At 42.9% G+C, this 23840-nt stretch overlaps 1 protein-coding gene across 19 annotated transcripts in view; it reads right to left on the bottom strand.

The window, feature by feature from the left end:
* Positions 1–23840, bottom strand: part of ADGRL3 (adhesion G protein-coupled receptor L3) — a 531565-nt gene that overhangs the window by 69614 nt on the left and 438111 nt on the right. For 10 of the 19 annotated variants that reach the window (XM_083592815.1, XM_083592804.1, XM_083592805.1 and 7 more), the window contains 3 exons: positions 15838–16006; positions 8107–8232; positions 33–129 (listed from right to left, as the gene is read on the bottom strand). In XM_083592815.1, the coding sequence (XP_083448941.1) occupies positions 33–129; positions 8107–8232; positions 15838–16006 (392 nt within the window). Of the gene's footprint in view, positions 1–32; positions 130–8106; positions 8233–15837; positions 16007–23446; positions 23474–23840 lie in introns of all 19 variants that reach the window. The other 9 variants (XM_083592813.1, XM_083592800.1, XM_083592816.1 and 6 more) reach the window with 1 other exon arrangement.

Raw genomic sequence — 23840 nt, 5'->3', positions numbered from 1 at the left:
AGGTCATACATATCTGATAAGTCCATAATTACCTCTGTTAAGTGACGCTGAACTGTTTATGTCACCAGTGATGAAGGATGACTCCGACTGCTTTCGGACAGTGTCATTCCACATCCTGCGAATGCGACTCTGGAGAAGGGCAAAAGGAAGGGGCAGAAAGTGAATCTCAAGCGGAGCATCTACAGCAGTCTCTGCCAACCTGCTGCTTCCCAGGTGGTTATGAATACAATTCCTATTCACCTGTATATACATGCAGGTCCCGCTATCTAGACACTTGTATGAAAATTCACTTATCCAAACATGAGGAACGGCTTTGGGGAAAAACAGAAAAAAACTGGTTTTTCTTTTGGTGGGACACATTATACATTTGAACAGCTATGTGAAGTGGACTCATTCAGAATGGCGCTGCTTTGCAACCTCATGTTTAAGAACTCACGGATGGTGCAGAGCAGATCTCCTGCTATTGGCAGGGAGAAATGCAATCTAAGCACCTCGTGAGTACAAATTTGCTTAGAATCTAGGATAAATTTGGAAAGAGAAGTAGTCAAGTTAAATCATTAACAGCAGCTTTAATATTTTGCAGGAATTTTAAACTCAGTGGAGAACTGGGTTCCTTTATAATGTGAACAATATGTGCTATCTTTTTTGGTATATCAAAATCAGGGCCATGAAAATCTGATTATATAACAATAACACCCCTATGATGAATGAGCAGCCATCACCATACGTCAACCCGTCACTAAAGTCGGATTCAGAAATTAACTGATCAGGGTTAACAATTTAGATAAAAATCTTGTTCCTAGAATATATCAGATTTTATGGAGTTTTCACGAAGAAATGAATCAAAGGTAAAGTGTTATGATTGTCTGCAAGGCAGCATTTTATGAAATTACTCATTTTGATATTTGGAAATAGTTTTAGAATTACTGTGAAAAACCTTGTTATGTTGTAGACCATGAGAGAATTGTTTTTTAAGTGCATGACTAGAAGGTAGAGTAATAAACTACATAATGTAGCCATAAAATATATAAGATTACAGGAACATAAAACCTCATTCTGGAAATGTAAAAAGGAATAAGATAATTTTGTGGCATTTGATGTTCTGTATCTAGAAATGCCAGCAGAAGATTAATGTGGTAACTGCAAAGACAACTGAGTGGGTTATATCTTTCTTTGGACTTCTTAATATTTTTACTTTCACTAAGCACATACTCCGTTTATTATTAACCGAATGTTTCGGTTTTCGAACGCCGTAAACCCAGAAATAATTGCTTCCGTTTTTGAACGCGCCTCGGAAGTCAAACAGCTTCTCAATTTTCTCAATTGAATTTTCTGACCGGCCATTGCGCCTCGGTTGTTAAACGTTTTGGTCTTTGGGAAAGGATTATATTAGACAACTGAGGTTCCACTGTATATGATTCCTTCAGCCTGAAATGTCTGCGCAAAATTTTGGACAGTCACAGATATTCCCACATTTGCTGAGTGGGAAAATAAATTGCATGCCATCTCTTCTAAACTTCTTTAATAACAGGATAAAAGAGAGAAGCAATTCTGTAACATACTTGTTCATAATTGGGCTGTTTTTATAATTGACAGAATACATCTCACATATCTACAAACATAAGTTTTTTGGAGTAACTTCACGGCTTCTTAAATATGATAACTGTATGATTTGAACAATGTTATTTTATTTAAAATTTTGCATACAAAAGGATGCTACATATGGGCTGGTTCCTTTCTGGCAAGATCCAGGAATTGCTAACAGACTTTGGGTCTAGCTTGGAGTCCAAACCCAGCAGCAAGATCACACCTTCCTTTCCCCCCTCAACATGCAGCTAAAATTCCTAAGTGTCTGATGCTTCTATATTCATGACCACGGGTAGGCAAACTAAGGTCCGGGGGTCAGATCCAGCCCAATCGCCTTCTCAATCCAGCCCACGGACGGTCCAGGAATCAGCGTGCTTTTACATGAGTAGAATGTGTCCTTTTATTTAAAATGCATCTCTGGGTTATTTGTGGGGCATAGGAATTCGTTCATTCCCCGCCCCAAAATATAATCCGGCCCCCCACAAGGTCTGAGGGACAGTGGACTGGCCCCCTGCTGAAAAAGTTTGCTGACCCCTGCTCATGACAATATTCAACCTGGGATGAACTGGTGTAACTCCTAGCATTTATTTTATATATATATATATCACATAAAGTCTGCACATCAAACTTATTTATGGATAATAAATATCTATAAAAAGTGATCATTAGCTTTTTAGTTTCAAATACAGCTGCTCCAGTATTTTGGGTGTCTCAGAAGCTGAGAAGGCTCTGGCCGAGAGAGACTGATACTGATGAACTGGAAGAAGGAAAATAAGATTCCCTTTCATCCATGGGTAGGCAAACTAAGTCCCGGGGACTGGATCCGGCCCAACTGCCTTCTAAATCCGGCCAATGGATGGTCCAGGAATCAGCGTGTTTTTACATGAGTAGAATGTGTCCTTTTATTTAAAATGCGTCTCCAGGTTATTCGTGTGGCCTCCCTGGTGTTTTTACATGAGTAGAATGTGTGCTTTTATTTAAAGTGCATCTCTGAGTTATTTGTGGGGCATAGTAATTCGTTCATTATTATTTTTTCAAAATCTAGTCTGGCCCCCCACAAGGTCTGAGGGACAGTGCACCAGCCCCCTGCTGAAAAAGTTTGCTGACCCCTGCTTTAATCAATGGGTCAATGAAAAGACAACACTTGCAACTTATGAACAGATTGCACGCAGACTTTGTTTGGACGAATCTAGTGAAATCTGGAATGTATTCATAAAGAATGTAGTACGTTATGAATAACTATATTTGCTTTAGGAGTATAACACCATTTATTTCTATAGAACAATGAAGGGAAATTTTACCTACTGTATTATTTTTGCACTTTTATTTCTCACACTTCTCCACCCTTTTCTTTTATTACTTATATCCTTATAAATAAAAATTGATCTAATAAAGTATCAAATAAAATTATATTTCACTTTTCTATTTAAAATATATCTAAGCCAGCTCACAATGCACAATTCCAAGATACCAACGACCTGACTGAAGGACCCCCTTCCCTGCAGAGGCAGATTTCGGGGAGTGTGACCAGTCCAACTGGGCGCAGAGCCTCGAGGGCACTGCAACTATTAGGTAGAATGGAAAGTCAGAGGCCAGGGTGGCGCCAAAGTTTGCCAATGCACAGGGTGCTGCTGAAATTTGAGACCCCAAGATCCACAACTGTTTGCTCTTAAGATCTTCCCTATATGCCCCATATGGGACATGGGTGGCACTGTGGGTTAAACCACAGAGCCTAGGACTTGCCGATCAGAAGGTGGGCGGTTCGAATCCCCGCCATGGGTTGAGCTCCCGTTGCTCAGTCCCTGCTCCTGCCCACCTAGCAGTTCGAAAGCACGTCAAAGTGCAAGTAGATAAATAGGTACCGCTCTGGCGGGAAGGTAAATGGCATTTCCGTGCGCTGCTCTGGTCCGCCAGAAGCGGCTTAGTCATGCTGGCCACATGACCCGGAAGCTGTACTCCGGCTCCCTCGGCCAGTAAAGCGAGATGAGCGCCGCAACCCCAGAGTCGGTCACGACTGGACCTAATGGTCAGGGGTCCCCTTTACCCTTATATGCCCCATACGCCCTTCGAAAGGGCGATTATTGTGGAACTTCCTTCTGGATCATCTTTGCCATGATGGACCTTCATTACTATCTTTTAAGTGCCTTGCAAAACCTGCTTCTCACAAACATTTGATGCCATTTGAATGTTTTGATGGCTTGTGTGTTTGTTCCCTTGTAGAAGCGACTTACCACAGCTGTTTTGGTTTATCTAAGGCATTTTAGAACTGTCTTTTGGGCCCAGCTTCTTTGAATTTGTTCTGAGACTTTGAGCTTGGGATAAGTGTTTGTGCTGTGACAGCCACTCCAGACACCAGAAGAAACATCTCTCAGCTGACATATTTGGGTATGAATTAAGCATGTTGCTTCTATTACACAGATGCAGATCACAACAGCCTTACTAAGAATTTAATGGTTACTCCCTGTGTGTTTTAGTTCAAAGCTAAATTGGTGAGGTGTCAGATATAATTACATCTATTAGCAGCACAGACTGAATTTGTGTTTCCTTTCTATTGATTAAGTTGTAAGCTGCAGTGTTTTATATGAACTGCCCTTCATAAATCTGCTTCTGTGCATTACTGCATAAAAAGCTAAACCTGGCACTAGAAGCAGATAATGGAGAGTGTGTTCTCAGTAATTCAGAGTAAACAAGCTAAGGTCAGAGTTTTCAAAGAAGGGTATGTAACCCCCAGAGTGTTGCAAAAACATTAGATGGAGGTGGACAGATTTCAGTTCAAGCACCAGGCTGACTGATTAAATATAGGTACAAAAGCCGCCTGGGGGCAAAAATCCACTGCAGCGCCTGAAAATAGGATTTAAATCCATCAATAGGAAGAGGAAAATGGAAGACTCTCCAACGTTTCAGAGCTCAAAATAGGGGCATTTCTGTATATTGCTACCATCTCCACATCCCGAAGACTGTCCAGTTCCTTATGACACTGTCTGTTTTTATATTTTACTTATGTTTATCGTGATTTCGTATTTGCTGCACACCACTTATATGCCTTCCATATGTTAGCAATATTTAAGTAGTATTTTTTAAAATATATTTTATAAATACTTAAAAATAATTTTGTAAGTTAGATTTTATATTACACAGACCAAAGACAAATACATACTGTCTGAATTCAAATAAGGAAACTATACGATCAGGGGTAAAGTAAGAATAACACTGAATATACAAATATATGCAAATCTACAAGATGTTGCAAATTTCCCCACATTCATATTATGGGGTATAAGAGATCAGAAAGGTTGATCATTCATGGGCAACCTAAAATTCCACATTGGTTCTGCTTGTCCTCTTAAGGTGCACAAATAATTAATGATTTTCTCAGAAATTGCAATAAAGAAAGGGTTTTTTTTGTACCAGTTCTCTAAAGTGATTGATGAAGCATGTTTCCAGCCCAATGAAATAACCAGGCATGCTGCTACCAATGAAACTATTAAAAGTTTTCCAAAAACTCAGCACTTGCTCCCTCAAATAGAGATAATAAACCTAACTTAGGAACCCAAAACCACACCGTGCCCTGTGATGGCATTAATCTCTACAACTACCTGTTCCCAGAAGATTTATTACTGCTGGGCAGGTCCGTTGGAGGTGGCAGTAGGTACACCTTTCATTACATTCCCATCAACGGAGCATTACCGCTACCCTGAATGTGGACCACTCAAACTGGTGTACAGTAATACCAATGCCATGCCACATTTGACTCAAGTGATCTGACTCCCATTCTTCCCCCATATATGTTTCTTCCACCACATCTTGCGTGCCTTCCTCCTTCTCAGACTGCCCTGACTCTTCCTCCTCCTCCTCCTTTCCTGGCTCCTGCCTTGCAGGTAGCACCAAAGCCCATCCATCGCTGGTCCACTCTCCTGAGTCACTCCCCTGGTCTCCTGCCTCTACTATTCAGAGCCCTGCTAATCCCTGACACCTTAGGTCCTAAATCCTTTCCCATTTCACAGACCAAATTGAGGCCAATAATTTTGAGTTCTTATTCCCAAACTCACAACACTTTTGGTTCAAATATCTTCCAATTTCTAAGGCTTCAAGAGACCCCTGTTTACCTTCAAAGACTCTATGGACCCTATAGGATCTGGAAGATTTATGTCTTCTCTCTGACTTCTTACTGTAATCAGATACGTAGCGGAAGGAAATCTTTCTCAGTTTGATAGATTCACTAGTTGCCAGCCCCTGAAGCACCAACTTCATGGCATTGCAGACTAATCAGCACTTTCAGCCTTAAGATCTAAATATTCTGCCAGTCTATCATGGTGGAGTTGCACAGTGCTCTGATGGGTTCATAGGTCTGAATTAAAATACCAAATAGCAGAACTGCATACTGGGCCATGAATCTGAAACAATATCTAGACCAGCACATTGGACTGAGATCTTTCGGAAGCCTATGGCAGCTTGGCAAATTCCATGTAACAAGAGCTTTCAATCAATAGGTAGTCTGCTCTTAAGAGAGATCCATTACAAAAAGAACAATATGTGAAACCAAATTCGATGTATGTAATCCCTGCCACACACCCTTCAATTTGTATGTGTGTAAAAGGTCTGGGACGCGGGTGGTGCTGTGGGTAAAACCTCAGTGCCTAGGACTTGCCGATCGTATGGTCGGCGGTTCGAATCCCCGCGGTGGGGTGAGCTCCCGTCTTTCGGTCCCAGCTCCTGCCCACCTAGCAGTTCGAAAGCACACTTAAGTGCAAGTAGATAAATAGGCACTGCTTTATAGCGGGAAGGTAAACGGCGTTTCCGTGTGCTGCGCTGGTGCTGGCTCGCCAGAGCAGCTTCGTCACGCTGGCCACGTGACCCGAAAGTGTCTCCGGACAGCGCTGGCCCCCGGCCTCTTACGTGAGATGGGCGCACAACCCTAGAGTCGGACACGACTGGCCCGTACGGGCAGGGGTACCTTTACCTTTACTAAAAGGTCTGCAAGTCTTCTTTATCCTTAGTAAACTCCTTCTTGCCCCTCTCACCAATGATCCAGTTCCTCCCAAGGAATCTCCACCAATCAAAAGTTCATCTTCTTTAAATGCTTCTGAAATTTATAATGTGTTTGAGCAATGCCCACCCTGGAATAGGGCTGGGTAGAATAATGCTCTTCAAAGTAGCCATGGTGCAGGGTAAATTTTATAAATAAATAAAAGATCACAGCCTGAATTTCTCTACCATGGTCCAAACATTTCTGAAGGCTCTTTTCTACCCATTGTTTGATGTATTCATAGCCTGACCTACACTAAGTTAAAAGTAAAGTGGGTGTTTAAAGATACTAGAAAAACCTAATGGTCCTCTATGTTCCCAAGCATTAAAAAGTGAATGAAGTATGTGATTTGGCATGCTGTACATTAGAGTGAATGTGCATGGATTGACTTAAATATGCGCTAAAAAAAAGAGATGCGCCTGCCCATCCTCACTCAATATATTTCACTTTTAAAAAAGAGTGGGGCAGAAAATGCTAACGAAATTTCAGGTTGCATATAACATGTGGACATAGATTTCCCAGGCTCAAGTACCAGAAAATAAGATCTGCTCATGATAAACACAGAGGGTCAGTTAGAGTTAGGATTTGTTGGAGCAGTTATAAGAGGAGTGGGGGTTGGGCCCCAGGAAAGGAGGATTAATAAACTATGTATTTCATCAAATGCATATATTGCTTCACAACAATGCTCTCAACCCTGGCCTGACCTGAGGACTTTGACAGATATACATGGATAAAGCAGATTCGATTTCCAAAACACATACCCTCCAACTTTTCTCCAATGAAAATAGGGACATCCCATTCCATAATGATAATTTTACTATTTATGCCCCACACATCTTACTGGGTTGCCCCAGTCACTCTGGGCAGCTTCCAACATATATAAAAACATAATAAAACATTAAACATTAAGAAAACTTCCTTATGCAGGATTGGCTTCAGATGGCTCAGGGGTCGAATAACTCCATACCCTCCAACATTTATCCAATGAAAATAGGGACATCCTAAGGAAAAGTAGGAAATTCCGGGATCAAATCAGAAATTGGGACAGTTTCTCTAAAATCAGGGACGTCCCTGGAAAATAGGGACACTTGGGAGGGTGTGAAAACAGTGCCAAAATGTTTTCTAGAAACGGTTCTCTAGATCATCGCATCATCATCAGGTCATATTTTTCAACTCACCTGAAAGTGACAGTCAATTGTGTAGGAAGGTGGTGATGAGAAGATTTGATGTGATGATGACATGGCTTGGGGGAGATAATTCCACACATTATGGGTGGTAGGGATGCCATCTTCAGTGGAGAATATCACATCCAACTCAAATAATCTCCCTCTAGCAATAAAAGTGCAACCACAACCTGGCAGTGTCATAACCATAAGCAGAGCTAGGTTCTCAGATACTAGACGGAGGTATAATAATTATGCCTCAGCACTAAACTATATTGGCAGGACAACAAACTCTCCAGACCCCCCTTCAGGTCAAAGGAAACTACTTACCTGTGAGCCTGTGGAATATCGTCCTGGTGTCCGTGACCCAGATGTTTTTCCTGAGCCAATGGAGCTCTCTGTACTTTTCCCGCTACAGCAATGCGTACGCAGGCATTTCCCATATTCTTTACGCACCTAAGCAATCAAATGGCAATATACATGAGAAGGAAACCCCATTTCTCAGCTTCAGAAATTGATTTTGCATGCGCACATGAAGAGAAATGCATTAAAGTAGCCATTGCTTCTGTATACCTATGACATCTGGCAATTTTACATTTTAACACACACTGAGGACCTGAGGGATTTGTTTTTGAGATGTTCACCGACAACGTCAAACTAAAGTACTGAAATGCAAGATAAATGGGTAATTACATTTATGACTGAAAATCAGTATTACTTAAATTACATGTGAACCGGCACTTAGGTAATTTCTTTTTGCTTTCTGGCATGGGTATATAAAAAAGAAAAGTCTATATTACACATACAAAGAGAAATGAAAACTTTTTTTTTCAATTTTCTTTTGCCTTCCTGTGAGAATACATGACCTCTGCACCTGTGAGTATTTGCCACAGATGGCGTTTCATTTTGGGCCACCACTTCTCCCAAGTTATATTTTCTCACAGAAATGAAGAATTTTAGACAACAAAAGCTGATTAAGAGCCACTGGTAGTGACAGGCTTATCAACATGTTTGGAACTGATAAGCGTGGGCCTCAAAAGTGAAAAAGTAACAAGAACACCCATGAAATGAATGAATAATGAATAATACTAAATGACTAAGAAAAAAGATTTGCCCCAGAGTGGCTGGGGAAACTCAGCCAGATGGGCGGGGTATAAATAAATTATTATTATTATTATTATTATTATTATTATTATTATTATTATTATGTATTTTTGGTTTCTATGGAAGCCGCCCAGAGTGGCTGGGGAGGCCCAGCCAGATGGGCAGGGTATAAATAATAAATTATTATTATTATTATTATTATTATTATTATTATTACCCAACCAGCATTATTTTGTGCAATCAGCTACAGAGAAGTCTCATGCTTCACCATCACTATTCTTATTCAAATATTCATATCCTGCCTCTCAAGTTACAGATTCTTCCAAACTGGCTAAATAAAAACATCAGCATTTAGTCATCAGAAACGTTCTCCTAGCTGGTTGTAGACAGCCTTGTTATACTCTCCCCCTGGCAGGCGCAGACTTATTTTGTGTGAGGGCAAAATAAATATGGCACCCTCCAAATGGAACTTCTCATTTATGGATCTTCTCAATTTTGTGAGCCCTGTGCAGGGAAACCACCTTCACCGCCCTATATCTGGCACTGCCTCTGGCTCCCACGACTGGAATATATGTATTATTGTGTATGTTTTATATAGTGAAGCTGTGGTAATTTACCCACTGACATTGGTTATCTTTCAAATTGCTGATTTATTTTGTCTGCATTGTGATCCTACAATGTGGATGCTAGTTGAGTGCTGGAAGGATCCTGCATCTTAGTATAATCAAATTAAGTGTCTTTACACCCCAGGAATCCCATTGTAACAATGGCTACAAGCACAAGGAGCTGCTAAGAGGCACACAGCTGTAACAAGAATATATTGATAATGAGAGGAAGTTTGCCATAAAGTGTGCATTTCAGCAAGGCTTAGAAAGAATAACATAGCACAAAAATAGTAATCACTGCATGGGAGAATGCTATAAGTCAGGGGTGGTCAACCTGGTCCCTACAGCCCACTAGTGGGTGTTTCAGGATTTCAGGTGGGCGGTAAGGAAATTTACCATCAAGAAAGATGCATGAGTGGGTGGTAGGTATAAAAAGGTTGACTACCAACAAAGGTCCATATAGTTAAAGCTATGGTTTTCCCAGTAGTGATGTATGGAAGTGAGAGCTGGACCATCAAGAAGGCTGATCACCGAAGAATGGATGCTTTTGAATTCCGGTGCTGGAGGAGACTCTTGAGAGTCCCATGGACTGCAAGAAGATCCAACCTCTCCATTCTGAAGGAAATCAGCCCTGAGTGCTCACTGGAAGGACAGATCCTGAAGCTGAGGCTCCAAGTCTTTGGCCACCTCATGAGAAGAGAAGACTCCCTGGAAAAGACCCTGATGTTGGGAAAGATGGAGGGCACAAGGAGAAGGGGATGACAGAGAACGAGATGGTGGGACAGTGTTCTCGAAGCTACCAGCATGAGGGAGGCAGAGGAAGACAGGAGGGCCTGGCGTGCTCTGGTCCAGGGGGTCACGAAGAGTCGGACACAACTAAACAACATCATCATCCAACCAACCATTGGGCAGGGATGGCCTGGCCTGTTTTGCTGCCTGAGGCTTACCGGGCTTGCATGGCTGTAGGTTCTGGGTTAAGGCAAGGGATCGCAAGAGGTTCCCCTTGCTTCTCTGGCAGCAGCAGCAGTAGCAGGCCATGGGAGAAGCCAGGAGAAGTGGCTGGGGTGGCAAGATCTCGCCGGAACCCATTGCTGCCCTTTGGGATTCGGCTGCCCAAGATGGCTGCCTCAGTCTGCCATTGGGAGTTGGAAACTTGGGATGATCTCTCGCAAATCATCCGGCAATCTACCAATCTATCTACTGATAAATCCCAATCTAGCTTCTACCCACCCCGGCCTACAAAAACCTCACAGTGTTGCCTTGAGGTACTGGACCCCCACTGCAGGTTGCGCCAAAGCTGAGAGAGCAGCTTACAAGAACTGTGCATTATTATCCGTTGCTTTATTTATTATTATCCTCATTGCAAGGTTAGGCTGAGGATAACTCTGCAGTGTTGTTGGTTGAAGGGTTGTTAAGAGAGAGAGACTGCAGAAAGGTTTTAGCAGCCCTGCATTGTTATATTTCAGGCTAGCGGTGGCTAAATTGTCCCCCTGGACACCCTTCCAGGTCAAATCAAGCACTCAATTGCACACAGAAGCCTCATGCTCCATTGACTTGAAAACCAACCGGTTGCCCTTTTAAAATGTTCAAAAGCTAAAAAAAGAAGCTTTTCCCCACAGGAAGTAAGACCCAAATTAGAGCAGGGACTCCTGCCTTTGATGCAAACTTTTCTTCAGTCCCCTCAGGTTCAGGTGAGCATCTGCATGTCAGGGATAGATGGCAATATTTTATAGCAGGGCCCTGCTTTCTTGTTTCTTTAATTCAGCAGGATTGTGGCTATTTTTCTTTCAACAAACTTTAAAGCGTGCATCATAACAAACGCACATGAAGCATATAACAAATTCAATATGAAATTTACTTCTTTCAAAAAGTAACAGTGCAGAAATATTTTTTTTAAAGGGGGTGGAGGACCTCTCTTAAAAACAGAATCAGTGAGGATACAGTTCTCACGTTTCCAGTCACTATGCTCCTTGATTTCCTGTGCTCCAGTGAAAAGCCGTGGAAAAGTGCCATGAGGTAACATGGGCATTTTTCTGTTCAGGAGACACAGGAGAAATGTTTAATGGAAAGGAAAACATGCATGAATGTCAGCCAACTAAGGAAGATTAAGGCCAGCTTAACTCCACATCCACCAATATTCTGAAAAACTCTACAGCAACATGTGCGTGAGGCACGAAAACCAGAACTCTCTTTTGTAGGGGCATAAATGTTCTGAGAAATGGGAGGAAAGGTTTCAGCACAGCACTGTAATAAACCAATTATAACCATCAAGAGGAAAATGGGATGATTATCGCTACTTCTCTGTAATTTTGTTTAGCCCAAAGAGCACGCTTGGTGTTCGCATGGATTACTAGGAGATATTATTATCAGCAGGATTTGCAATGTACTATCCTATGACACATTTTTAAAATGTGGAGAAATATAGAAGAGGAGTTAGCAGAAAGTAGGTGCAGGGCTGGGAAAAGGGATAAGAACGAGTTCATGAGTGTCAGGCATCAAGTGGAGCTCCCAGATTATTCCTATGGTTCAACAATTTCATACGTTACTTGGGAGGAAATTTGCAAAGGGAGTAGCATAGAATTGTGCAGCTGGTAGGGACCACGAGGGTCATCTAGTCGAACCCCCTGCAACGTAGGAATCTTTTGCCCAACGTGGAATTAGAACCCACAGCCCTAAGATTAAGACTCTCATGCTCTACCAACTGAGCTATCCCAGACAAAGAACTAATGGAGAGCCTTAAGAAGAATGTGAGACTTATGTTGCAAAGTGGAACACCCATGTTCTTTTCCACTCCCCTTCCTTCCAGTTTTATGCGCCCAACAGTCAGCCGGTGTTCTGTATCCACTGTTCATGCTCAGCTCTCATTGAGCTGGGGGTTTGTTTTGGTACTTCTGCAAACCTTGGCCTTCCCTAAGCCCGCTCATTCCTCCTGCCTGCATGAGAATGGTGTCGTTGTGGCGACATTAAGTACCATCACTTGGAGAATTAGTTTGCTGTAAGTATGTAGGCTTAGCTGAGACAGTATAGGTTGCATTTCAAGATGACATTTCAAAAAGTACAATATAGATGTAAATTGATGTACTGAAGTCCTATGCATATTATCAGCCAAATCAAAGAGAACCTGTGCGTTTTGCTGCCTGGAAAGGAGTATAAAATATTATCTCCTCTCACCCCCCACAATGCTACAGTCAATAATTTAAAAAATCTTGTTGTACGAGACACTGATTCCTACTTTTTAGAGTTGGCGCCTGGTTTTTCTTAAGAGTTAAGCCCACAAACCAGCTAGTAGGTTCCCTTTGGCCCCATTTCTTTCTCTAATCGTGCTCCTGTTTCCCCCACCGGCTCCACATACTTTGGCGGCTGAAGAAGGGGGACTTGGCAGCTCAAGAGTCAAGAGGAGGACTTGCGGGGCCTAGAGAGTCCGGGGGCAGAACTAAAACAACCGCGATGCTCAGTTGCTGTCTGCATTTACAAGTCTCTCACCGCTGCTTAATGCCATCTAGATATGATACCCTGCAACTATAGACCAATGCAATCCAGACAATAATGGTATTACATATTTTTTGGGGGGGAGAAATATGTGCAGAACAGATACCTCGGGAAAGTTTGCTAAGCCGCATAAGATGTGCATTATATGATCAAAAAACTGAGCACACAGAAGAACTTCTAGAAAATATGTGCCCATTTTAATAAAGAGGAACATAAACTCAGAGTTCTTATTATCTTAAGAGTCTAAGAGATTATATCATATACAGCCTTTCCTCTTTCTTTATTCCACATGTGGAAACAAACAGGGGGGTGCTAATACCCTATCCAGCTTGCAAACTTCCCAGGTGTATATTGTTTTTAAATATATATTTTTTATCCTGAGCATTGGTTAAGGGGCTGAGGGGCTGTATATTTTACCGTATTTTTCGCTCTACAGGACGCACTTTTTCCCCTCCAAAAATGAAGCGGAAATGTGTGTGCGTCCTATGGGGCGAATGCAGGCTTTCGCTGAAGCCTGGAGAGCGAGAGGGGTCGGTGCGCACCGACCCCTCTCGTTCTCCAGGCTTCAGGAGAGTCCCACCGCCAGCCCCACAAGCTCGGGGGACAGCGGGGAGGCGAAACGCCGCCATCCCGCTGTCCCCCGACCTGGTTTGGAGGCTGGCGGCGGGGAGAAGCCTGCTCCTCCCTGCCCCGCCGCCAGCCCCACAAGCTTATGTCTGGGAGGAGGAATGCATTTGTTTTCATAAAGCGGGCGAACCTCCTCAGAGGACTAAAGAAGGCGACAGATTTATGAAGATTACTGATGGAAAGAGAGCTTTTATTTATGGAAGTGATGATACATGGAAACCATCTCGATATGGTTATTGGACGAACGGAAAAATTCACACAGGATTACAATTTGTGTTTACCTGCTTAAGGAGATTATCAGAAGAGATCACAAAGGAAAAAGAAAAATATATGAAAATAACAAGATGAGATGTGGAAACAGCAAGATAGGACTGGATAGAATTGTAAACATTATTTGGACAGATTTGTGGACATTAACGCAGCAGCAAGAAGATGATTGGAATCCCCTTCGGAATTTGAAATATGGGTACCCCCAACAAAAATTTAAAATTCGGCTTTGTAATTCGGAATTTATGTGATGTGATTTGATTTGATTTGATTGGTCGGTTAATAATTTTTTTTTTTTTAAAAAAGAAGACTGGTGGCGGGGAGAAGCTTGCTCCTCCCCGCCGCCAGCCCCGCAAGCTCGGGGAACAGTGGGAGAGGCACAGCGCGCCCTCCCGCTGTCCCCCGACCTGGTTTGAAGGCTGGCGGCGGGGAGGAGCCTGCTTCTCCCCGCCGCCAGCCCCACAAGCTCGGGGGACAGCTTCCAGCCCCAGCCCTGTGCCTGGGGGGGGAAAATAATTTTTCCCCCCTTTATTTCTCCCCCCAAAAAACTAGGTGCGTCCTATGGGCCGGTGCGCCTTATGGGGCGAAAAATACGGTATTCTCCTGGTTCATAACAAACCTGTAAAGAGGCGGCTAAGCTATGCCACACAGTGATCTTCATGACCAAAGAGGGATTTGAAATGAGGTCGCCACTGCCCTAGTCTGACACACTTTCCATTCCTGCACACTGCCTTTCATTTGGCCGACTACTGTTGGAAACAGAATGTTAGAATGGATGGGGAGTAGTTTATATCCTGTCTTTTTTCCTGCCAAGGAAACAAAGGTGACGCACATGTTGTCTCCCATCCTGGCACTGACAACACATAGACCTGCTTAGCTTCAGCAAGGTGGTGAACTCACGTGCAGGGTCTGCAACGAATGAATTCATCTAGCACCTTTAGATAACACCCCTTGAAAAATGGTGGATTGCTACCATATTAGCCTCGTTGCAAACAGGCCAGGTTAACTGGAGTTCCAAAACCCAGGAAAAAATTCAGAGGGCATAAATTTGCAGGGTATCCCTAACTTCCATATATACTGTTACGTTGTGGGTGAACATATCAGACGACACAGCGATTCTTCAAACGGCTCTTGTTCATTCAGAGGCCAGAACAGAACTGAACTGAAGGGTTCAGCCAGCCTGCTTATATAGAGCTCCAGTACACATAATTGTAACAACTTTCTAAAACTATCCAATCACTGAACGCCACTTTCGATCCCTTATCTGCATAACTATCTACAGTATCCCCCTGCTGGCCCATGGTGAGAACTTCAGTACATAACATATACCTTATATCAGGGGTTGCCTGGGGCTGACAGAAGTTGTAGGCCAACATCTGGAGAGCATCACATTGGCTGTCCCTGGCTCATATCAACACTGTGTTCAGCAGGAAAAGGTAAAGGACCCCAGGATGGTAAAGTCCAGTCACAGACGACTATGGGGTTGCGGCGCTCATCTCACTTTCAGGCCAAGGGAGCTGGCATTTGTCCACAGACAGCTTTCCGGGTCATGTGGCCAGCATGACTAAACTGCTTCTGGCGTACTGGAAGTCAGAGCGCATGCAAACACCGTTTACCTTCCTGCTGGAGTGGTACCTATTGATCTACTTGCACTGGTGTGCTTTCGAACTGCTAGGTTGGCAGGAGCTGGGACAGAGCAATGGGAGCTCACCCCGTCGCGGGGATTTGAACTGCCGACCTTCTGATCAGCAAGCCCAAGAGGCTCAGTGAAACAACAGTGCCTCCCAGCAGTACCCTCTTGCTTTCGCTGCTGGTTCAGACACATTTGGCCTCACCTCTAATGTGAACTGGCCCAAAGTCCAACCACGGCAACACAAAATGCAAGGTACGGTCAGCCAACATTTGCTGTGGTTGCTAGGCAACGAAATAGCCCCATCACTTCTCTTCACCATAGAATAATTGTCCTTACCTTTTTCTGGAGGACACAATGGAAAATGAATATAAACATTCCCTGCAGAGAATTGAAAATGGTGAAGAGGTATGCCATGATGACGGTGCTTTCATTAATATACATAAGTCCAAAGGCCCAGGTCAGTCCTAATAGGCAGAGCAGAGCTATTGCACCTATAACCCACGACCTGTGGAGAGAGAGAGAAAGAAAAGAGAAAGACAGAAAGGAAAAGTGTCTTTGATTCATAGAGAAAACAGCACGATGCACAGAACAAGCATTTCATGCTATTCCTTGCGGAGAAGGAAAACACTGCACACATATTTGCGAATGCGCTTTTTGAATTCAATGCACTTTATTATTATAACTTGGGGGGGGGGATACACAGATGAAAATGTCATGAGCATGAAAACGCTTCTTTTAACACACATTTTTGGGCAGCAGCAAATGTTTGTAGCAAATGTTCTGGGGCAGCAGCAGCAGCAGCCGTGTAAATGTAATGAAATATGCAGATGCTACATGGTAAGAGGAAAATGCAAAATATTTTGAATTGGCCTCCGTTCCTTCCATGCCTATTGGCTCAGCTCACAATCTTACAAAATCTCCTATGAAAGCCCTATTGAGAAGAATGGGAGCAAATCAAGAGCACAATGGCACTCTTGCATAGCTTCCCTTCCACTCAAACTGCCCTTTGGATTATGCTGTAGGCTATTTGTCATGATATTGCACATTATCTGCAGTTTGCTCGATTTCTCAGTCCTTTGTAAGTGATCGTAATGTGGGGTATCCAAGTAAAGTTTACTTAGAGTAGAGCTATTGATATCAATGGCCCTAACTCAGCCATGTTCATTTATTTGAATGGATCTACTTTGAGTATAACTTAGTTGAATACCACCCATTGCCTCTACCTTCCCCCTTCCCAAAAGTTAGGGGGAGCATTGGGGCAGCAGCAGTAGCACCCCAAACCCGTTTCTTGTAGCAGTTTCAAAATCTTACGTTTGCTCCCTGTCAGGGCAAGGAGTAGTTTTAAATTCTGCCTGGCTAAGCTAAAGAAATCTCAGGAATGTTTCTATAGTACTGGAGGATGAAGAATATGCATGATCCCAAAGGGGGGGGGGCGGCGAGAAAATATTACACACAAGTCAGGTGGCTACGCCTAAGAAAAATTTGAAATTAATGAGGAATAAACTAGATGTTAGACACAGATGCATTTAAGATTACCTTAATCCCTTCTTTTGAAATTTTGAAATCAAATCAGCCAATCAATGCCAGAGAAAATGGTGATGATATTGAGAACAATCACCAGAGAAAGCGGTGATTGTTCTGGGATTGGGAGAGGAAAAAATGGCAGGCTGACAAAGGGTTAAGAAGTCTCCTTTCGCTGCCAATTCCTTTCCTTGCCATTTCTCTGCTTGTGCCTCCAGAAGTAAGTAGCTACTTCTGGTTTTAAAATGGACATTGAGTGGGGTGACGTTATATGGATCTGCATGTAATGTCTATTTTGGCCAGTGCGCAGATAAGGACCCCTAAAGCTTCTTGAGTACACATTAGGTAATCCCAATAAGCATGCAAAGTGTTTCTCCCCATAAAAGCAGTCATGGGGCTTCCAGGGGGTGGATTCTAAGACGAGATTAAGATGATCTTAATAGCAGCTAACAACAAATCATGCCAGATCAGTCTAAATATCTGGCTCGGTTGGCGGGGGATTTCGCTGAACTTAATACGTTTTGAAGCAAAGTTTTTGATCTTTTCCCACATGATAGTCTCCTAAGGAACCTTCAGAACTGCAGACAAGATGTGATTACGATAAATTAAGTACTCACATGTGTAAAAAATTTGCACTAATTGAGGAACAATTAATGGATCAACAACAGATTAGATAGCGGTCTTATGTGGTTTTATATACAACCATCAGAAGACGGTGCTGTTCAGAATCTGCAGTGCAGTTGGAAAAGTTTCAAAGGAAACCAGCTGGACTGACTGCAAAACTATTCAAAGCGTTTTGTAGAGTATAGGACAAAATGAGAGAAAGAGGAAGAATCTGGTACAAGGACCTGCACCAACAGAATGGTAATTAAAAACTAGAGTTAAAATTATTATGTGGGTTGAAAATTATTATTATTCTGAGACATATGATCAAAATAGAAAGAGGTCATTAGAAATGAGACATTCAAGGAATACTTTTCCTGGAATACTAATGGGAAATAAAGGAGCTTAATGGCTGGAAAAAATTGGAAGTATACCTTTGGGTTATTTTAAATATTCTGGTGCCTTCTTTGTTTTCAATGGGTCAAGAGCCCCCACCCCAACCTCCAAACTTGAGGGGTTATTAGGATGGCGATTGTGTGGGACTGACTGCAGTAAATCTCCTTATAGGAAGACAAATTCCCTGTTCAGACAGTGTGGCAATGCGTGTGTTTCATGCCTGCTAGCCTGGTCTCAATCTCCTATTAGATGTGATGTCTGCAAAGTGGTCTAAAAGCAGGATCTGTACACCTGATCCATATTCTGGGAGGAAATGGAGCTACAGTGGTGCCCCGCAAGACGAACGCCTCGCAAGACGAAAAACCCGCTAGACGAAAGGGTTTTCCGTTTTGGAGGCGCTTCGCAAAACGAATTTCCCTATGGGCTTCCTTCGCAAGACGAAAGCCCATAGGGAAATCTCCAGGACAGCGGGGAAGCGCAGCGTGTCTTCCCCACTGTCGTCGGACCTCCTCTGAAGGCTGGCGGTGGGGCGGAGAGACCTCCTCCCGCCGCCAGCCTTCGGAAGGCTCCTCCGAAGGCTGGCGATGGGGCGGAGAGACCTTCTCCCCGCGCCAGCCTTCGGATGGCTGTCCTGAAGACTTGCGGTGGGAGGAGGGTTTTCCTTCCCACTGCCAACATTCAGAATGCTGTTCTGAATGTTGGCGGTGGGGAGGAAAAACCCTCCTCCCACCGCAAGCCCCGGGAACAGAGGAGAAGCGCTGCGCGCCTTCCCCTCTGTTCCCGGACCTGTCCTGAAGGCTTGTGGTGGGGAGAAAAGCCCTTCTCCGCACCGCCAGCCTGGCAAGCGGTCTCCATAGGAACGCATTAATTGATTTTCAATGCATTCCTATGGGAAACCGTGCTTCGCAAGACAAAAAACTCGCAAGAAGAAAAAACTTGCGGAATGAATTAATTTCGTCTTGTGAGGCACCACTGTATGTTTGTAGCCCACTGAGCAGACCACTTGCAGAAAATAGTGTAAGAGAGCCATGAAGGGGCAGAACCAATGGGGACAATTCCAAGCCCTCTCTACTGTATGGACATGTGGCACAAGGCTTTGTTGCCTCTTGAGCTCCTGCTTCTTGGGCTGTTTTCTTCCTGCTGTAGTAAGCTTGGCTTATTCGCTCAAGTCAACTTTACTATATTGCATAGTAGATCACACTTTTCTGTGGCATACTGGAGTGCATATGTTGCGCTAGATACGGATGGTCTACAGATGGTCCTGTTTTTCAGTGTGTGCCTGTGTGTCTGTGCCCATGCATGTACACACACACACACACACACACACACACACTGGAGAAAGAGCAATAAGAATTAGATGTGATGACCTTTTGGTCACCGTTGGTTCTACGATTAATCAATGACTGATACAGCTGTCAAGCGGGGGATAAGCTGGCTGCTGGCATTTCAATTGATTCTGATATATTAGAAAGTTGAAATTAATTTTATAGGATAAAGGCAAATGTTACACACAATAAAAGAAAAAGGAATGAACAAGTATAAGAAGAGCCTGCTAGGCATTTTCATTGTAGATAACAATTTAGGAGGGGGTTATGGATAACAAACAACACAAGTTAGCAATATGTTGCTGTGAAACTACAGGCTAATGTCATTGAGGAGTATAACATACTAGTAGGATATTAGGACCACTTTGATCAACACCGACACTGGGAAGAATTGTTCCATCAGCTTGCCAAATGGCCGGACCTGCAAATGTCCTCCCCCCTGTGCAGTTCTGGGGGTTCTCCTGACCCTCCAGACTGGTTTGGTGGAGAATGGTGGCGGTGGTGGAGGAGTTCCACTGCACTAGTGGGTTTCTGCTAGTGCACTGAGCGAGTTGAATCCAACCCACTAGCTCATTTGGAATACTGCAGAGAGGGCTACGGTGACAGACTGGAAGAAAAATTCGGAACTGATCTATGATTACACTAAAAATCCAGATGATTAATGATACAAAGGACTGGATCACGTTTAACTAAGGAAAAGAAAAAAGGATCCGCTGGTTCATAATATCAATCATAACTGGAACATCCCTTTAATTACTCTGCTACGATGCAGACGTTAGGCTACAACTATAAGCTGTAGCGAACTGGTACAAATCTCAAATCTTCAATAAATTCAGTAAGTGGTCTTATGGAAGCTACTTTCCCTAAGCCTTGACTCTGCATCTAACATACAGGGACAATCCTTTCGTAACGATTGTTAGGTTGTTGTCTCTGAAGCACTTTATACTGTACTACATAATTGCTAAACTGTCAGGGGTCCCTTTACCTTTACCTTTAATAACGCAATGCCTATTGCTTCTTAAACTACTGGGTTAATATGTCTTAGCAACCCTCGCTTTTACTGAGTTGAAATGTTAAACACTGCAATTGTTTCTTGAAATGATCTGCTTCCTGGTTATTTATTTATATATTTATTCATGAGCTTACATGTATTCTGAAGGGGGGGGGGTTGTTTATTTAAGCAGTTTAAAAGGAAATCAATATAATTCATGTAGCAAACCAGGACAGCCATGCTGTATAATTTCTTCGCAATATTGCAAATATGTACATTGTTTTGAAGTTTCGTGTACACATTAGTAATGCTCAATTCCGCCCCCCCCCAAGATAGTCAACGAATAAAATATTACCACAGAGTGGCATATTAAATCGGTTTGTTTTTATTTTGATCTGTTGCTATTGTTGTTACAGCAGCTGCAATCCAACAAAGCAACTTTAGAATGCCTGCCAGATTGGATCACTACCTGCTTTTCAGTCAGTTTCACCTCAGTATTCTCTGACCTTAGAAGAATCGCAAAACCATTTTCCTTCCAGCATCCTTTGAATTTTAAGAGGGTTTTTTTTGGTTTAAAGAAAGGCAGCGATAGCTGCTGTATGTAGTGAGCAACATGCCCAGTTTCTGGGTGTGGATTTGCAGCATATGAAGTACTCACGGCCCAATATTTTTTTATTAAACTGTGTAAATATTGTGCTTTGTTATGACTCTTCAGTTTGGAGGAGCTGTAAATGTGTGTATACAGAACTCAGGGCTACGCTAGTTTTTGTAGGGTTGCCACATTTCAAAAAGAGTTTTTGAGCTATTTTTTAAAATGAAAATCACCAAAATCTATACTACCGACATGGGCTGCCATATTTTCTTAGACATTTCAATGATTTCCACCCTGCTTAAGGGGGCTAAACACTGGCCACGTTCAGAAAATTCCAGACATATGGCAACCCTATCATTGGTGCAACATTAGTTCTATATGTAATTGCATGTTTATTACCAGGATATAATTAAGCTGAAATGAAGCTCCTGGCCGGGAGGTTCAGGAAGGTCCACCCTGAGGTGCAAATTATGATGACGAAAGCATAGAGGCTACTTCCGAATGCAGTATTCCGGCTACGTCCGAGAAATTCCGGACGTATGGCAACCCTAGTTTTTGCATTAACTGAAATGTTGGTTAGAGCTCGCTGGAGCCATAAAATGTTCAGGTGAAATTGAACCTGCCACTGAAGCAAATTGGAAAGCACTAGAGCATAGACATTGGAGTTTCCTTAAACACATGCGGTACTTGAAACTGTTCACACCAGCACTGGGTTTTTTTTTAACATAAACACCTGAACTACAAAAAGCTAACAATGCGGAAGAAGAAGCTTTATGCAGTGGAAGTAAATGGGGAAATGGCAGCTGTTTGTAGACCAGATGCTACATTATGGTCAAAAAAAGTATTCTATAAATATAGAGTCTCCAGACTAAAGATTGGTTGTTTGCACGGGGTTCTCTTGCATTTACCTTATTTTTCGCTCTATAGGACGCACTTTTCCTCCTCCAAAAATTAAGGGGAAATGTGTGTGCATCCTATGGAGCGAATGCAGGCTCCTTGGCTTCAGCGATAGCAACGCGAAGCCTCCGAAGAGCAGAGGGAGTGTTCCCTCCGTGCTCCGGAGGCTTCGCATTGCTTTCTCTGAAGCCAGGAGAGTCTTGCTCTCCCGGCTTCAGCAAAAGGAACCCGAAGCCTGCGGAGCGCAGTGGGAACTCGTGCTGTGCTCCGAAGGCTTCAGGGATAGCAAGACTCTCCCGGCTTCAGCAGAGAGGGAGAGCTGTGCAGCGCCCCTTCAGCCAAGCGGGAGGAGAAATGGAAGGGGCTCCATTTCTCCTGCCGCTTCGCTGAAGGGGCGCTGAGCAGAGAGGGGGAGATTATTTTTTTCTTGTTCTTCCCCTCTAAAACAAGGTGCGTCCTATGGTCGGGTGTGTCCTATATAGCGAAAAATATGGTAACTTTCCCACACAATACAATAGTGAGGGCAGCTCTTCATGCACAATGGCATGGTTGTGGAGTTTGGCTTTACCACAGTCCCCAGGAATGTAGAGATTGGGGTGGAAGTCATCAAGAATCAATCAAAAATAATATTTTACCTTCATTCTATAGAGCCTTTTCATAATCTAGGTATGCCACGCACACACACAAAGCCACGACTTCATGTAGAAATTAAAAGCTTGGGTTTGTATCAAGGGACTATACAATGAGTTAATCGCTGTTGGTTTAACTCTGAACAAAAATATTTGGGTTCATGCAGAAATTGTACAAATTGTTTTGGGGTTTTTTTGCTGTCAAAAAGAGACTTGCAAGAAAGTGAAGCCAGCCTAAAATAAATTGTATTCGCCACTCTTGTAAAAGATCGAAAGAATGACAGAGATGAGAATGAGACAAAAGAAATGAACAAAAGGACTCTTCACCAGAAGAACAAACTGAAAGTCCACTGCAAAATAGAGGCACTTGCATTAGTTGTGCTACTGATTCAGTGTTTTTTCTTGCAGGATATATGGTGCATTATTATCCAAGGCCCATAATTGATGCTTTGTTGTTTCCGTTAACTTTAAACAATTCTGTACAGACTTGTGTTATTCAAAGGGCTATTTTTGAAGACAGAAGCAAAATATTCAAACATTACCATGCAGTCATTGACTGAATGGAACCGAAAACTAAAGAAGAATTTTCTATGTATTGTCCAGAATTGCCAATTCAGGACAGATATTGGGTGAAATAAATAATGTTAGCATTCCTTTGAACATTTACCCCTCAATTGCATTTAACCATTCAAAGGTAAAATGATCACGTCAAGGACTTGCAGAGATGTGCATTATGACCCAGCAGGGAGCAGTGCGGGGGTATCCAAAGTCTGTACTACAGCAGATCACAAGAAAGTCCAGGTGACAGCCAATCAAGGAACACGAAGCATAGAAACTGTAGGCCTTACGGTTTTCCTGCACAGTTTGCTCTTCTGCCTCCCTCAAATGTGAATGACAGAAGCTGTAATGACTTTTAAAGTACTGATCTGACAGCCAGTTCATGGGACCACACTGATAAATGGAATTTATCAGTCATTCAGGTCATTCTTACTTGATGAAGGGTCTGTTATCCTCAAAGCTGAAGAATGCATAGACATAAAGACAAGAACGTCAACATTAGAATATAATGACAAAAAGATACCATGTAGGTAAGCAATCAGACAAGCTGATCCCCAGCTAACAAGATCTACACTTGGGCCTGGTTTTCAATGAGGTGGTAAACCAATTAGGGGGTGCATGTGGAGGTTCACAATTGAATGGTCAAAGATACAAAAATAAACATTAAAAAATCCACCCATGTAGAAAACTAACACTTAACCTGGCTCTCTCCCTGGTGTGCAAAAAGATTTATGTGCATAGAAAACTTTCGCAAGGAAACCTTCCATCTGAGGATGGGTAGAGAGGCCAGACACAGGTTTACCATCTCAGTGAGAAGTAGTCCTGTA

Source organism: Podarcis filfolensis (assembly GCF_964270895.1).
Source record: "Podarcis filfolensis genome assembly, chromosome: 17".
NCBI classification, from domain to species: domain Eukaryota; kingdom Metazoa; phylum Chordata; class Lepidosauria; order Squamata; family Lacertidae; genus Podarcis; species Podarcis filfolensis.
Note: the sequence above shows the minus strand (reverse complement) of the source record. Positions and strands in the feature narration are given on the sequence as shown.